Below are 17,671 nucleotides of genomic sequence, written 5' to 3' on the forward strand. Positions count from 1 at the left end.
TCTTTCTAAAATAATTTTTAAAAAATGGACAGAGGATCTGAAAATACATTTTTCCAAAGCAGACATATAGATAGCCAACAGACACATGAAAAGATGCTCAACATCACTAATCATCAGGGAAATGCAAATCAAAACCACAATGAGATATTACCTCACACCTGTCAGAATGGCTAGTATCGAAAAGACAAGAAATAAGAAGTGTTGGTGAGGATGTGGAGGAAAAGGGACGCTTGGGCACTGTTGGTAGAAATGTAAACTGGCACATCCACTATGGAAAACGGTATGGAGTTTCCTCAAAAACTTAACAATAGAAATATCATCTGATCTAGTAATTCCTCTTCTGGGTCTTATCTGAAGCTAACAAAAACACTAATATGAAAAGATATATGCATTGTTTCTTGCAGCATTATTTACAATAGCCAAGATATGAAAGCAACACTAGAGGAACGGACACAGAAGATGTGGTATAGACAAAGGAGTATTACTAAGACATAAAAAAGAATGAAATCTTGCCATTTGCAACAACATGGGTAGACCTAGAGGGTGTTATGCTAAGCGAACTAAGTCAGAAAAAGACAAACACAATATGATTTCACTTATACATGGAATCTAAAAAGCAAGACAAATGAACAAACAAGAGCAGAAATAGACTCATAAATACCAGAGGAGAATGGAGTGGGGGCATGGGCAAAATACATAAAGGGGATTAAGAGTTAAAAATTTCTAGTTATAAAATAAATAAGTCATGGGGATGAAAACTACAGCATAGGGAATATAGTCAGAAATATTGTGATAACTTGGGGCACCTGGGTGGTTCAGTCAGTTAAGTGTCCAACTCTTGATTTTGGTTCACGTCATGATCTTAATGGTTCGTGAGACTGAACTCCCCTTGGGGCTTTACACTGACAATGTGCAGCCTGCTTGAGATTCTCTTTCTCCCTCTCTCTCTGCCCCTCCCCTGCTCATACTCACTCTCCCTCAAAATAAATAAAGATTAAAAAAATGTTCATCAACACCAGAATACATAAACTGTGGGGCGCCTGAGTGGCTCAGTCAGTTAAGCATCTGACTCTTGATCTCAGCTCAGGTCTTGGTCTGGAGTTGTGAATTTGGGCCCTACATTGGGCTCCACTGTGGGTATGAAGCCTACTTTAAAAAAAAAAAAAGAATAAACTGTGATATATTCATAAACATGGATTTCTTTCCAATTATGAAAAAAATGTACTATTGCCATACAACAATATAGATAAGTCTTATAGACGAAAAGCCATACACAAAAGAATATATACTATATGACTCCATTTATAGGCATACCTCAGAGATATTACGGATTTGGTTCCAGATAACCACAATAAAGCAAATATTGCAAAAAAGTGAGTCAAATGAATTTATCAGTTTCCCAGTGCACATAAAAGTTATGTTTGCACTATGCTATAGTCTATTAAATGTGCAATACCATTATATCTAAAAAACCAATGTATATACCTGAACTTAAAAATACTTTATTGCTAAAAATACTAACCATCATCAGAGCTTTCAGCGAGTTGAAATATTTTTGGTGGTGGAGGGTCTTACTTTGATGTTAATGGCTGCTGACTGATCAGAGTGGTGGTTGCTGAAGGTTGGGGTGGCTGTGGTCATTTCTTAAAACAAAACAGTGAAAGTTTGCCACATTGATGGACTCCTTTTTTTTGTGAATGATTTCTCTGTAATGTACAGTGCTATTTGATAGCAAAATGTGAGATCATGACCTGAGATGAAATCAAGTCAGAGTTTTAACTGATTGAGCCACCCAGGTGCCTTGGCATTGTTCTTTTCATTTTAGCCATTCTGATGAAGGTGTAGCAATATTTTATTATGAGTTTTGTACACATTTCCCTTTTGACTGAGCACCTTTTTATATGCTTATTAATTATTTGGCTATTCTCTTTTGTAAACTGACCTGTTGGGGTCTTCTTCCCACTTAAAAAATTGAGTTATCTTTTTCTTACTGATTTGTAGAGTGGATAGGAGTATGTTAGTTGGATCCTATGGGAAGCAGATACCAATATGAAATGATCAATGCGGGGCACCTGGGTGGCTCAGTCGGTTGAGCGGCCGACTTTGGCTCAGGTCATGATCTCACGGTCCGTGAGTTCGAGCCCCGCATCGGGCTCTGTGCTGACAGCTCAGAGCCTGGAGCCTGTTTCGGATTCTGTGTCTCCCTCTCTCTGACCCTCCCCTGTTCATGCTCTGTCTCTCCCTGTCTCAAAAATAAAAATAAAACGTTAAAAAAAAAAAAAGAAATGATCAATGCAATTGATGTATTGGGGTAATGCCTATGAAAAATAAAGGGGAGAGAAATAAAGGAATAGGCAGGAAGAGTCTTCAGATGCAGATCTGACACGTGTGAAAAAGGAAAAGGAAGGAGAATTGCGTAGGAATACAATCAGATTGAAGTACATCTCTGAGAAAGTCTTAACCAGTCCAATGAGAAGCTCTAACACAACAGCTCTCCATAGAGAAGTTCTGTACTGGTTGGAGATAGTGAGCCCTTGTCCCACAACTGTGCTTATAACTGGCTAGATGCTTCTAAGGAAATGTGTACTTGGCTTGCAAGCTGAGGTAGATCTTTTCTAGAAGTAAAATCTAAGCAAAGTAACTGATGGACACCACAGAATTCTTGACCAGATGTATGTATTGCAAGTATCTTCTCCTAGTATGTAGCTTGCCTTTTTATTCTTAGTGGCATCTGTTAGTTACTTTTAATTAAGTCCAATTTATCTTTTCTTTGTTATTGCTTTTTGTACATTGTTCAAGAAGTCTTTGCCTTTCTCAAGTTCATGAAGGTATTCTCCTATGTTTTCTCCTAGAAGTTTTATCATTTTGCTGTTCACATTAAAGTCTATGATATATTTTATTTTATTTTACGGTTTATTTTGGCGGGGGGTGCAGAGAGAGAGAGGGGGAGAGAAACCCAAGCAGACTCCACGCTGTTAGCACAGAGCCTGGCACAGGGTTTGATTCTACAAAGAGTGAGACCATGACCTGAGCCGAAATCAGGGGTCAAACACTTAACCAACTGAGCCACCCAGGTCCCCCCATGGTGTATGATCCATTTAAAAAAATATTTTGGGCATGGTGTAAGGTTAGGTTCAGGTTCTATTATTTTCCAGATGACAAATTTTTCCCAGCACTAATGAAAAGACCTCCTTCCCTGCCCCACCCCCCTGCCCCCACCTGCAGTAGAGACTGTTCTAAACAAGTGACTGTATATGTATGGGTCTGTTTCTGGATTTTCTAGTCCAGCCCATTATTCTATTTGTCTAAACTTGTGCTAATATCATACTATCTTAATTTCTGTAGTTTTATAATAAATTTGGATATGTGGTAATGTAGATTCTTCACCTTTATTCTTCACTATTGGCTTGGCTATTCCAGGACCTTGGCATTTCTCTATATATTTAAGAATCACCTTTTCAATTCCAACAAAAATATGCTGCAGTTTCAATTGGGATTCATTAATTCTATAGACTAATTTGGGGAGAACTGATATTTAAACAATATTAAGTCTTTCAATCCATGAACATGGCATGTTTCTGGAGAGGAACTTCTAGGTAGAAGGGAAAGTAAGAACAAAGGCAGATGGACAAGAAAGAGCATAGCTTCTGGGATATGAGAAGTTACAAAGCAGTTCATTGAGGTGTAAAAGTGCAAGGCATGGAATGCAGAAGATGAGGCTGAAGAAAGAGGTCTGATGTGCATTCATACTAAAGACTCAGGTGACAATGGATTTGAATAGGTTTGAATGGCTTTCACAGGGGTTAAAAGTGTAGGCGGGGATAATAGTTAGGAGACCATTCCAGGAGTTTAGGTGAGATATAATGAAGAACATTGACAATGGCAATCAAAGTGGGAAAGAAATGGATTCATATTTTATTGGTAAAATCTGCAGTACTTGGTGACGGGATGTTGTAGGGTAGATGGGAGATGGTGAGAGTCAGAGATGGCTCCCAAGTTTCTAACCTGTGTCTGAGTAGATGGCGATACAAAGAATATGGGAGTAACAGTAAACCTGGGAGAGAAATGGTGAGTAGGTTGAGGTTGGCATGCCGATAGGGCTCCCAGTGAAGTGTCTGGAAGACAACTGGATACATATGGTCCTGGAATCATAGGTAAAATCATGAGAGTCGGTCAGATCACACAGGGAGTATGTGTGGGTTGAGAAATATTAAGCATCCTTCCCTCATATTCTCAGTGAAACTTAAATTTTCCTAATTCTTTGTCTTCTTTTTCAAGACAATATTGCCCATTGATCTTCCCTGGGTTAAAAATCATATAAAGGGGTGCCTGGGTGGCTCAGTTGGTTAAGCATCCAAATCTTAATTTTGGCTCAGGCCATGATCTCACAGTCCTGAGATCAAGCCCTGCACTGGGCTCCATGCTAGATGTGGAACCTGCTTCAGATTCTCTCTCCTTCTCCCTCTGCCCCTCTCCCCCACTTTCTCTCTCTCTCAAAAACAAACAAAAACCATATAAGAAATAGTGTTTACTGGTCTGACATTATGTTTATGACCACAAGTTTCAAATGGTCATTCAGTACAGCAGAAATACCTTCTAAAGTTCCACTCTCAGAGACCATGTTTTTGGCTTCTCCTTTTCCTCCAACCTTCTATTCTCTCCTTGCCCTCTACTCTCAGTTGAATTTTACCTCATAATTTACTTAAAAAAAGGGGGGGGGGAGCAATTTGACTACCTCATTTATTTATTTATTTATTTATTTATTTATTTATTTATTTTTAATTTTTTTTAACGTTTATTTATTTTTGAGACAGAGAGAGACAGAGCATGAACGGGGGAGGGTCAGAGAAAGAGAGGGAGACACAGAATCCGAAACAGGCTCCAGGCTCTGAGCTGTCGGCACAGAGCCCGACACGGGGCTTGAACTCACGAACCAGGAGATCATGACCTGAGTCACCGACTGAGCCACCCAGGCACCCCTGACTACCTCATTTTTATACCATCAAGTGTACCAGGTTCTCTGCATCCTCTCTGCCTTCCTTCTCATTACCACAGAGGAGTCCCCATTCCAATCTACAGCCAACCCTGTACATCTGTCCTCTACATTTCACCCTTTTTCCCTGCCTCACTCATTAGCCCCCTTCTCTCTATCATTAATTTCTCCTTTGCTGCCAACTCCCTTTCATCTTTATACAAATATGCCTTAATATCACTCTCTATAAACAAAGCATATCTTCAGTGCCAGAGACTGCTAGTGCTCACTGATACTCATTTTCTTTTCTTCTTCCCGAGCATATAGCTAAATGCTATTTCTCAAATTCTATTTTTCAGCCTCCTTGTGGAGGGCATACAGAAAGTAAATTGTGACTTAGTAATGTACTCAGCTTTCAGGCCTGGCCCATAAAAATCTCCCATATATGATCCTCTACTCTCTTTTCTTTTCTAGGCTGATTTTGAAGGCCACATGTTGATGCTACAAGACCGAAGGCATCTTCCAGATTACTCCTGGAAGAAAGCCACTCGACTCACACTGGACTGTGACTTGAATAATAAACAAACTTCAATTGTGTTAACATGTTGAAATTGTGGTTGTGAGTGACAGCCCTTAGCCTCATATAGTTCTGCATTCCCCCTTCAGTTATTGCCTCATTTCTGTTTCCTTTAACACTCTTGAAAGGGTTGTCTGTACTCCTTTTCATCATTCTCCTCAACCTCCTCAAATTCAGCTTTCATCCCCACCATTCCATTGACATGGCTCTTATCAAGGCCATTAATGACCTTCATCTTGCCAAATCCAAGGTCCTTCCTTTATTCTATCTTTTTCAATCTCTCAGCATCATTTAACACAGCTGACCATCTCCATTCTTTCTGAAACACCCTCTGGGACACCATAGTCTCTTGGTTTTCCTCCTGCTTCACTGGCAGCTCCTTCTTCTCTACCAGTTCTCTAAGAATTCAAGGATTCCAGGGTTCTTTTTCATATTTTTTCCCCTCTATCTACGCTTTATGTTTAGGTAGTCTTATCCCAAATGAAATGCCACTGATTCCCAAATCTTTATTTCTAGCCCTGACCTTTTCCCTTAGCTTTTGTTCTGTATATTCCACTGTCTACTGGGATGTCTACTAGGCATCTGTAACTTAACATGTCAAAAACACAACTCTTGATTTTCCCTCTCAAACCTCTTTCTTTACTAGCCTTCCTTTTTACCTGGTTGCTTAAACCAAAAATGTGGGAGGGGTGCCTGGGTGGCTCAGTCGGTTAAGCATCCGACTTCAGCTCAGGTCATGATCTTGCAGTCTGTGGATTTGAGCCTGGAGCCTGCTTTAGATTCTGTGTCTCCTTCTCTCTCTGACCCTCCCCTGTTCATGCTGTCTTTCTCTTTCTCTCTCTCTCTCAGAAATAAAAAAATATAAACATTAAAAACAATTTTTTTTTAAATGTGAGAATTGCCCTTGTTTACTTTTCTCCCTACTCCTCCCTACATCCAATCCATCATCAAGTCCTTCCGCCTCGGTCATCAAAATAGCTTACTAAATTTGACTTCTTTTTGCTATCTCCTCTGCTAAGACACTAATCAAAGCACTTCTTTCATTTAGACTACTCCAACAGCCCCTAGTTAGTGTTCACTAAGTTTAACATGTCAGCCTGAGTAAACATCTCAAAATGTATTCATAAATCAATCACACACTTAACACTCTCCAATAGCTTTCTGTGTGCTACTGGAATTAAACCTCATCTTCCTTATCACGGTCTACAAAGTCCTAGAGGATCTGGCCCCTGCTTACCTCTTCAACCTCATTCTGTTTGCATTAGTCCTCCTGGCCTTCTCTCCATCCCTCAGGTAAGCTCTTACCAATCTCCAGGATTTGGTACTTGCTATTCCTCTGACTGGAATGTTCTTTCCCTGAATCTTCCTGTGGATACCTCTTTCTTATCACTTAGGACTCAGCTCAAATGTCACGTCTTCAGAGCATCCCCATCCTCAGTCATATACTATCCCATTGCTTTATTTTCTTTACAGCAACAAAAAAACAAAATACCTTCATAATAGTATTTTAAAGGATCTTTTTTGATAATATGCTCGATGTCTTTCATGTGGGCCATAGCTGCATGAAGGCAGATGCTCTGTCTTCTTTCTTAGTGTGTCACCACCTAAAGAGTACCTGGCACAGATATTTGTTGAACTGAATGAACAGTATCAACAACTGGGTGACTTGGAGGAAAACTAGCATGCACTATTCTCTTCTATAAGTGCCAATAACTAGCTGCCTATCATCTTTACAGTAATAAGCTCTTTTTTCTCAGCATAAGTCCCCTCAAAATCAAAATTACTACTTACCTTTGTTGTTTTTTAGTCCATCCATCACCTTGTTTTGCAATCTTTCTATCTTAAAAAATTAAGTGAGGGCACCTGGGTGGTTCAGTTGGTTGAGCATCCGACTCTTTGATTTCAGCTCAGGTCATGATCCCAGGGTGGTGGGATCCAGCCCCACATCAGGCTCTGCCCTAAGTGTGGAGCCTGCTTGGGATTCTCTTTATCCCTGTCTCTCTCCCTCCCTCTGCCCCTCTCCCCTGCTCATGTGCACTCTCTCTTCTCCCTCACTCTAAAATTAAAAAAATAGGGGCACTTGGGTGGCTCAGTCAGTTGAGTGTCTGACTTCAGCTCAGGTCATGATCTCAGGGTTCTCTGGAACCCCACATCAGGCTCAGTGCTGACAGCTTAGAGCCTGGAGCCTGCTTCAGATTCTGTGTCTCCCTCTCTCTCTGCCCCTCCCGCCCTCAAAAATAAACATTAAAAACTTTTTTTAAATAAAAAAATAAATAAATGTATCCTGTACAACTAAAATATTTTCCCTTTTCAGATATGGACTGAACCTTTCAAAAGAGGGTTCCACTACTTTAAAAAAATGTGAAAGGGTTAAAACAAATCTTTAGGAAGGTAAGATAATAAAACCCATAGCTTAGTCATATGACAAATTAAAAAAGCCCTGGAAATAAATATAAACATACTGTCCTATTAATGAGGAGATTTAAATAAGTCAGTCTTTGAAAAATAAAAGATAACAATTAGTTCAAAATTCTATAGTTGTTACTAAATCTCCTTAGGTACAACTTGTGAGTTTACAGATGGGAGTGGTTTTAGAACTGGTCCTAAGTACTGCAACTGGGACAGATTCTGTTCGGTACAGAACTCTTCAGTAGACAAACATTATTATCCTCTATTAAGTTCAAGAGGCACCTAAAACCAATCAATTTCTGAAGGTGGAATATAAACAAATAGACACAAAATATTTTCCCTTCCTATTTGTCATTCACCTTCCTAATGAATTCTTAAACATCTGTGCTCAGTTCTCCCTTACAGTTCCGATATTGGGGGTTGTAAGGTTAAATTCGTCTAAAAACTAAATTAAAAAATTTCCCTGGTACCAAAATGGACAAGAAATCTCGCCTCCTTTCTTTTTACTCAGCAATTCCTTTAGAAAAATCGAGATTACAAATGATGTCTTTGAGATGTATGTATACCTTTTAAAAAGCTAAATAAGCCTCTTGCCAGTTTTGAATCCCTCTAAGGTCTTTTTTAGGGGCCTTGAAATTACCTCTTTGAAACGCAAGCACCAAGGAGGACCCTGTCCCACCTCTTGGTCTTTGTGGGATTTTAAACCCCAGCTGTTGGCTTCCAGATGTAACTTTGTATTATTTTTTTCCTTTGGATAAAGACAGCAGGTCGGTGGTGGATTATATCTGCCTGGCTACATAAACAAATGAGGGTTGTTATGGTTTTTTTTGTTTGTTTGTTTGTTTGTTTGTTTGTTTTGTGGGGTTTTTTTTGTCTTTACAATGTCTTTAGTGCATCACATGTTTTAATGCTTATTCAATAATAAAATTGTTTCATTCTTTCCTACTTTTAGCGGAGAGGATATTATGGAGTTGGTAGAAGATTTTATTTTTATTATTTATTATTTTTATTTGTGCGAGAGAGAGATCGAGTGATCGAGAGAGCGAGAGAGCAAGAGAGCGAGGTAGAGATCACCCAAGCGTGGGAGAGGAGCAGAGGGAGAGAGAGAATCGAGCAGGCTCCACGCTCAGAGCAGAGGTCAACAAGGGGCTCAATCTCACGACCCTGGGATCATGACCTGCGCCAAAACAAGAGTCAGAGGCTCAAGGGATTGAGCCACTCAGGTGTACCAGGAGATTTTATTTTTAATGATTTCCCCAACTGGGTCCTCCAGTTTCAGCACTTGTATAGCTGGCTGATAATCCCCATGCCCCCTCCACACTCGTCTTAGGCAGTAAGGTATAGTGCAAAGACCACGGAATCAGACAACCCTGGGTTTAACCTGTGCTTTTCATTTTACCAGAACGTAACTTCTCTGAAGTATTACTTCTTTTTTTCTCTGAAGTATTACTTAACTTCTCTGAACCCCTATTAACCTCATTTACAAAATTAGGACAATAATACGTTTTAAATGAGGTAAATAAACGGACACACAGGAGGTTCTTAGCACTCGAACGAAACAGAGTTATACCACACTGCCTCCACACACTAAACGTGTTTCACTCCCCCTCTCCTCGTGGGTATCTGTCAAATCCCAGGATAGCGTTTACCTCACTAATCTCGAGCACACTGCGTTAAGAGGCAACGAACTCGCAGTGAGGATCTTAACAGCTGAAAAAGTTTTAGTAGGTAAAGCTGACAGAGCCCTCGCAATTCAAACAGAATGGGGGAAAATCAGGTTGCGGGGGTCCCCAAATGCAAATACGTGAATTACAAATGAATACAGGCGACAGCGCTTCCGCACTTCCTCTCCAAGGCACATCAGAACACCGCCCGCCGACGCGGGGGCGAAGATTTGCATGTGCGAAGTTGGAAAGAGGCGGGGAACCACCCATCGAAAACCCCGGCCGCCGTTCCCCGGGGCCCCGGAGTGCCAGCCCCACTTCACCGCCCGGCCCGCCCCCAAGTGCTCCGGTGCGGCCAGCCCCCTGGACGTCACCGCACCTTCCCACCCTCTTCTGAACTTTAAACCACGCGCCTCAGAACAACCTGGAGGAGGGGGATTTCTTCCGAGCCGGCGGCTTCCGCACGCTCGGAGCAGTCACCGCCCGGCTCCCAGCGTTCCCCGCGCTCCCGAAGATCCCGCCTCCCACTGTCCAGACCCAGCCTCAAAGCCCTGAGCTGCAGGGGGCGGGGCGCGGGGTAGGGGCGGGGCGGAGCGCGGGCCTCCGGGACGCCCCGCCTCCCCGCCCCCGGGGCAGGCGGCTGTGCGGGGGGTCTACGTCAGCCGCGGGAAATCCCCTCTCCTAGCTGCCCGCCCCTGGCCTGGCCGGCCTGTGGCTCTGGCGGCGCTCCGCCCCCTACCCCTGGCTCCCGCACCTACGAAGGGCGACTCTGGTGATCGCAACGCGAGAATTAAGGGGGTGGGAAGGTGTGAGCCGCAAACTCCGAGGAGGGCAGGAAGGAGGAGGAGGCCCCGGGGGGTGATCAGGGGAACAGGGGGTCCCGTCGGCAGAGTCCGTCGGCCGCCGGACCGACGCGGGCTGATCGCGGAGGTCTCGGGTCTGGACGCTTGGAGCGGGCGGCGCGGTGAGCGGAGCCATGGCCTCCGGTGAGTGTTCCAGGCGCGGGTCCGGACCGGGGGAAGGAGCTCCTCCGGACGTCGGAGTTTCGGGGGTCCCAGTTTTGGTTGTGCGCGTTATGTCTTTAAAATCGTCTCATCTGGCAAATTGTCAGCCTTTAACAAGTTCCCCGGTTCAAGGTTTGCGTGCGAAATCAAAGTCACGCTCTGTAATTTGATGCCAACGATTTGATTTTTAGGATTAGGGAAGTAACAATTACCTAAATAAAGGAGGACGGATAGTTCTCGTATTTAGAAGTTGTTTTATGTTGAAATGGTGGTGGTATGTTTTAGAACAGGAATGAAGAAGCTTCAGACCTCAGGAGTGCGCTACTTTTTTTTTAAAGTTTAATTTCATCAAGTGCCGAGAGGTGATCACTGATGTGTTGACAGTTGTACAAAATGTGGTGCGGCTTTAAAAGTCACCAGTGGTATCCCAACAGCTTTTAAGTGGAAACGTTGCTTGAACAAAGTGGATAGTTTCTACTCTAAAGCGCGTACTTTCTGTTTTACGGAAAAGTCATTTTTTTTCTTTATTGGAAAGGAGTATTAAAACACCGGTGCTTTTAAAATAGGAGCAGGAATGAAAACTGTGCATCACTAATGTAGAAACTGATTTTCAGTTAATAGATGCGTCGATTTCTTGCTTTGGAGGGAAACGGCTTTATCAAAAAACAGGTTAGAGGACAGGGGAGGGAGTCTCAAGTATGTAGCCGTGGTTTAGATCTGTTTGTAACCTAAAGGGAAGTAAATCGAGTAGATTGTTCCAGTTGGACCTTTACAGGATGCTGGCAAGGTTCATGAGGACGTTTCCCGGCAGAGGGAGCAGCTTGAGCAAGGCTGGGAGGCCTTATCGATAGTATTAAGTTAGCGCTGTACTAAGAGGCAGAAGAGGGGACCTTGTTTTTGCTTGACCCGCGTCCTCCCAAGTCCCTGATTCAGTGACCCTCAGAAGGCTGATATCTAGCAGAGAAGAGGAAGTAGAAAGCATTAAAGGATTTTTTTTTAAGGGTTGAGCAGAACAATGCCATAGCTACTGCTGTAGGCCGAAAAGGAAATTGGGGTGGTTCACATGACATTTGATTTCACTTTGTCTGTGGTTTTCATGTGAGAATACAAGTGTAGTTTAAAATATTTCAACTTTCTCTTTACCCACTTCAGTGACCCCAAACTTTAAGATAATTTTGTAAATTTATAACTTCAAAGCACATTTAGAATAAAAATGCAAAGATGATCTGAAATATTTGGCTAATTTACTATTGGTTACCAGAAAGATTTTGTGTGAAAGTAGTAAAGGTGAGCATTATAAATAAAAAAGGTCAGACTGCTGTCAACTTACACAAAATTCGTTAATATGTGGCTTGAATACAATACTTCTAATTACTTTACAAGGGAGAAAAGAACCATTTACACAGAGGGTAGCGTAAAACCCACAGCATTCAGGAAGACGATACAATTTAAATTTGTTTAATGGCACTGTATTTTGTGCTGTTGTGAGAGCTGATTCCCTAAATTGAAGGGGAAGAAATTTAAAGGAATGGAAAGCTGTAGAGCAGTTATCTCTTTTTTTGTTTGTTTGTTTTCTGTTTTTTTGTTTTTTTGTTTTTTGTTTTTTGCCTTTTCTGGAGTTGCATTAAAATGGACTATTTAAAATATAACAAGTTATTTGGGGTGCCTGGATGACTCAGTTGGTTAAGCGTCCAACTTCCGCTCAGGTCATGATCTCACGGTTGGTGGGTTCTAGCCCCTCGTTGGGCTCTGTGCTGACATTTCAGAGCCTGAAACCTGCTTCAAATTCTGTGTCTCCCTCTCTCCCTCTGCTCCTCCCCTCACTAGTACTCTTTCTCTCAAAAATAAATAAATTAAGTAAATAAATAAAAATAAAATATAACAAGTTATTTAAATTGGAATTCAGTTGTTTGAAAACTGCCAAGGAAATTTTTAAAAAGGAGTCTGGGTATATTTTCCTTAATCACTTGTAAAGGCCTTAGAGAAAAAGATGCAATAATTACAAATTCTTTTCCTGTTTTGAAACAGTAATTGAACCGAAAGAGTAATAGGAGAAAAATTTTTGCTTAGTTTATCTTTGTTTAGTTTAGATTATTTGTAGTAAGGTAGTATTGGAACCTCAAAAAGTATTTTTATTGATTACTAAGCACTTTAGACCATGTCTTTATTTCTCACTGGATGTCATATGTAAATAGGTATGTGTAGTTGCATATGTTATCTGTATAACGTAAAAGTAGGAGATCATAATCTCATAGGCAAAATTATATAAGTACCATGAGTAACTGGGACTTTGATATGTTTATGATTCTAAATTTTGTTCAGGTAAATTACCAAATTAATTATTTAGGATTTCACAGATCAGGTTCTATTTAGTTGTCTTTATTGCTTGTTTGTTTGTTTGTTTGTTTGTTTTTAACACGTTGATTTTTCTGTCTCTTGGCACAATTAATTAGAACAGGTATTGCTAAGAAGAATGTTCCTTGACCACTTAGGGTATGCGTAGGCAGTCATTACTCTTGTATATTTGTGATTCTGTTTTGCTTAACATAAGCAAAATTAGCTATTTTATGTCTGAACTTAAGGCTTCTCATTGTTCCAGTAGAAAGTACGGAATGCTCTTATGCACACATAGGTCTGTTTCCTAATAAGCAGTACTGTCTTTGGTAAAATATGTTTTAATATTTAGATAATTGATTTTTATTCACAGTTTTCTTAAGTATAGTTCTGTTGTGTCATACAATAGGAAGTACATGAAGAAGTTGTTTTTGTAAGCCACAATACTTCCAACTCTGTGGTGTGAGTTTCAAGAGAACTATAAGTATTTCTCTTGAGTAAGGGGAAAAAAAATCAGTGTAGGTATGATGCAACTTAATCTTTAACAATAAAGCTGGAAGCTGGAATTGGCAACTAAAGCAAATGACTTTTTTAAGTAGAAGACTGCACACTGTAAACACAAAGGCTGTTTCAGACTTGCCACCCATGAAAACGTAGAGACAATAGTGGTATGAAAGAATGAAGGTGCTGACAGAATGAAGTGGTATGATAGAGTGAAGGCACTGAGTGAGTGAAATGGCTAGGGAGGAATCATGATGAATCATAATTGGTACCATCTGGGGTGTGTGTAGTATCTTTCCCAAATACAACTTAGGAGGCTCAGCATTTCCTTTTGTCCTGTCCTTCTCTCATCCGCATTCTCTGCAAAGGATTGTGTTTGTAGGCCCATGACCCAAATACTTGCATGGGACATACTTATACTAAAAACCAGTCAATATTTGTTTAATACTTTTTTAAAATTGGCATCCTGTAATGTTTAGTTTTAAATTTGGCAGGCTTTTTAAAAAAATATTTATTTATTTATTTATTTATTTATTTATTTATTTATTTATTTATTTTGAAAAAGAGTATGCGCGCACAAGCGGTGTAAGGGGCAGAGAGTGAAGATACAGAAATCCCAAGCAGGCTCACTGCTGTCAGCACAGAGCCCATCCGTGGGGTTTGATCCCACATACCGTGAGATCATGACCTGAGCGGAAACGAAGAGTCAGTCGCTTAACTGACTGAGTCACCTAGGTGCCCCTAAATCTGGCAGTCTTAATCAAGACAGGTGATTTGGTATTGCCATTTATTTTCAATTTAGTTAAATACCTGAGTAATCTGGGACAGATTTTAAATATTTCTCTACTTTTTCATCCCAGAAGTTAAAATTTTTTTCGAGATCCTCCCCACCCCCCAACACAGTGAAATCTCTAGCACTTACCAACTCTTACATCTTTTATTTACCTTATGCTGCATACATCAGTCAAATACACATCCAAAACTTTCATCACTTGGATTCTTAAGGCCCATTTCCGAGTCAGCCTCAGATATTGGAATAAATCTGGACTTTAGCCCATAATGAAGCTGGTTTTATTCCAGTTCTGCTACTCTGTGAGATAAAAATGAGAGAATAACTATTACAAAGGCTTGTTTTTAGGAACCCATAAATACCCATCAATGTTAGTTTTCTTATGTAGTGGAGCTGTTTGGGGTCCCAGACCTCTAGGAAATGGGACTTTGTAGAGATAGTTTGAGTATCCTGACATTCTAGAATTCTGTGAAACCTTAAAAACTTACAATAATAGGCTAGAACAGATGCTAGATAGAAAATAGTCTTTCAAGAATATATAAGACTACCCATTTACTTTTAAACAATTTGAAATGGTTTTCTGTATTTTTAAACTAGGGGAGAAGAATTTAACAGTGATGTTTGGAGGCAGGGTATCTTTTCTCTGTTGTCCACTTAAATGATACTGAACATTCTGAAAAGAAAGTAAATAAAAAATTTCTTAGTAGATAAACTGTCCTTTTGCTAATGATTGATATAACTTATCCTTCATTTGATTTCTTTTGCACCTTCTGTGTTATTCTCTTTCTATCCTGTGGGAATAGGCTTAAGTTTTCTTTGCCCCTTTGTTAACTGAATGCCATTCTATGTGAGAAATGGTAACTCTAAATTTTGATCATAATTAGGAAGAAACGGAAAAGCTCACGTGTGTCTTAAGGTAGAGAAGATTATCACCACAATTCAGTTGGGTTCCTAGGTTTGAGGAATGACAAATCTTTTCTTTTTCTCCAAAGTGAGTGAAGGTGATATTTAGAAAAGTGTATATTGTTAGCTCCATTTCCTCCTTTGACTCTCAGGCAGTCTGTTATCCATTACTTCTGTAAGAGAGATGCGGTCTGTAGTCAGTTATTCTCAGCTGTGGTGTTGACATTTTAGTGTGTTATCATTTGCTTGCTGTATTGTAACGAGTTAAAATATTAGTTTTGCAAACAGTTTACCTTTTAAATAGATCGCTGTGATTGGAGACCATCCCATCATAATGCCTTTTTCCCTTGCTTATATTTGGCTAAGCTTCTTAGACTGGGAGAGAAAGAAGACTTAGAAGTTGTCAGAATTCCTCTGCCTAGTTTGTCTATCACCCAGCTCATACTTGTGTATGAATTTTTGGACTGCTCTCTAGATATGTGCATTGTTTCTGCTTCTTTATGTTTTAGGGCAGTTGTTCTTAATCAGTAGTGTGTTAGAATGGTTTGGAAGGCTTTTTCAGAAATATGTTGGGGCTTTAAAGATTTCTGTTTCTATTCAGATCACAGGTGGGATCAGGGCGTGTATGTTTTTTGAAAAAGCTTCCTAGGTAATTCTGATACATACCCCCACTGTGAACTCTGTTCCAGGAATTTCATTGGATCTAAATACTGACTTCCCTATACCAAGATGCATTATCTTCTTAAATTAAGTTGCATTTATTTTAGGTTATTTGCTGTAATCAGTTATTGTGACTTTACCCCCAGTGGTTTTTATGCTTGGGTTTTTTTGTTTGTTTGTTTTTTAATTTGATCATTGGGGTCCCAGCTATCATATTTGCTAATGTCATTTATAATTTCTTTTTCTTATAACTTCATAATGTTGAGCTTTAGCATCTATAAAATGGGATAAGAGTTCCTGTTCTGTTTTTATGAAGATTAAAGTTGAGAGGATCAAATAAGAATATATATAAGAGTACTTTAAAACAGTGTTATAATTACTGTAGTTAACTTTTTACTGAACAATTAACACTGGTTCCCAGTGCTGGCTATAAGGTTTTAGTTAAGGTGTCTATTTCTGACAATTAAAGCTCCATTTTTAACTTTTATTTCAATGTAATTAAAAAAAATTTTTTTAAGTTAATTTATTTTTGAGAGAGTGTGTGTGCAAGTGGGGGAGGGGCAGAGAGAGAGAAGAAGACAGAATTTCAAGCAGGCTCCTTGCTGCCGGTGCAGGACCCCATGAGGGACTTGAACCCACGAACCATGAGATCATGACCTGAGGTGAAATCAGGACTGGCCACTTAACTGACTGACCTACTTAGGCACCCCACAATGTAATTTTTTTTTTATCTTAAAAACTCAAATAGCACCCTTTTTTTTGCCTAAGTGCAAATAAAAACATGAATATATCTTGCAAATATTTTGGCTATATTTCAGATGTTTTACAATATTGTTAAAAATGCAGGGGTCAACCCTAGCTTTTGTATAGTATTGGTTAAAGAAAAGTGCAGTAATCAAGAACTACTTAAAAGAAATTTCAACTTTTCAAAACTGTAGTGATTTGAGATAATCTTAGTTGAGAGTACTTATTTTCCCTACAATTCCCTCATTGATATTTTACCTTCTTCCACTCCGTAGATGACTACATTTCAGCACTTTTTTCAGGAGAGTGGCATTTTAAGACAGAGCACTGAGGAAGGAAATAACTGGTACACTGTACTGATGCGTGATATAAGTGATTTATAGTTGGGAAGTAGTTTTAAATCATAAATACAGATAAATTAGACTGTAAATAAGTATGAAGATTAGAAAAGTGTAGCAGTTCTGGTACCCACAAAGCACTGGTTTTTTTCCTTAGTAGGGAAACCTACTGAAGGATCATCAGTATGATCCTTCAATGTTTGTGTAACTTACACAAACAAAAAGATTTTTAGATTTTCAGTTATTCATTCTCCAGATGTTTACCGAATATCAGTGTATAAGGCACACCTGAATACGTCACAATTCTTGCCTTCAGGTAGCTTGAAAAGAAATAAGACCAGTAACTTGGTGAAATAAAACAAGTTGCTTTTTTTCAAGAAGAAATAAAACAGTGAGTCTCCCCTTAATTATAGTAATTTGGAATAATTGTCATAAACAAAATACTATGGCAAATTAGAGGAGGGGGAGATTATTTCCAGCTGGGGGAATGTAGAATATTCTAATAAACTGTTGGTTGCTCATGAGACTTTTTTTTTTTTTTTTTTTACCAATAAAGAGCTTCTTCAATAGGAAGAATGGATTTCAAAGGGTTTTAAGTACTTGATGTTATATGATAACTAATATTTTTCATTTTTATAATTTCACATTTTTAAAAATTATTTTAATCTTTCAGCAACTGCTCTTGTCTATAGCCTTTTTTCAAAAACGCTTTCTACTTTAAGGTAGTGTTGCGTAACCAATGAAATATTTGAAAAATCACTATGAGCCTAACTAG

General features: G+C 39.6%; 1 protein-coding gene across 2 annotated transcripts in view; it reads left to right on the top strand.

Moving 5' to 3' along the window:
- The first annotated feature begins 10,262 nt into the window (after positions 1-10,262).
- REL (REL proto-oncogene, NF-kB subunit) overlaps positions 10,263-17,671 on the top strand; it is a 35,298-nt gene continuing 27,889 nt past the window's right edge. For both annotated transcript variants that reach the window (XM_047068740.1, XM_047068741.1), the window contains exon 1: positions 10,263-10,608. In XM_047068740.1, the coding sequence (XP_046924696.1) occupies positions 10,599-10,608 (10 nt within the window). In that variant the 5' untranslated portion in view covers positions 10,263-10,598. The remainder of the gene's footprint in view (positions 10,609-17,671) is intronic.

Source organism: Lynx rufus, unplaced genomic scaffold (assembly GCF_022079265.1).
Source record: "Lynx rufus isolate CCGP_SWC_20201006 ecotype Redwood Valley unplaced genomic scaffold, mLynRuf1.p SCAF_8, whole genome shotgun sequence".
NCBI lineage: Eukaryota > Metazoa > Chordata > Mammalia > Carnivora > Felidae > Lynx > Lynx rufus.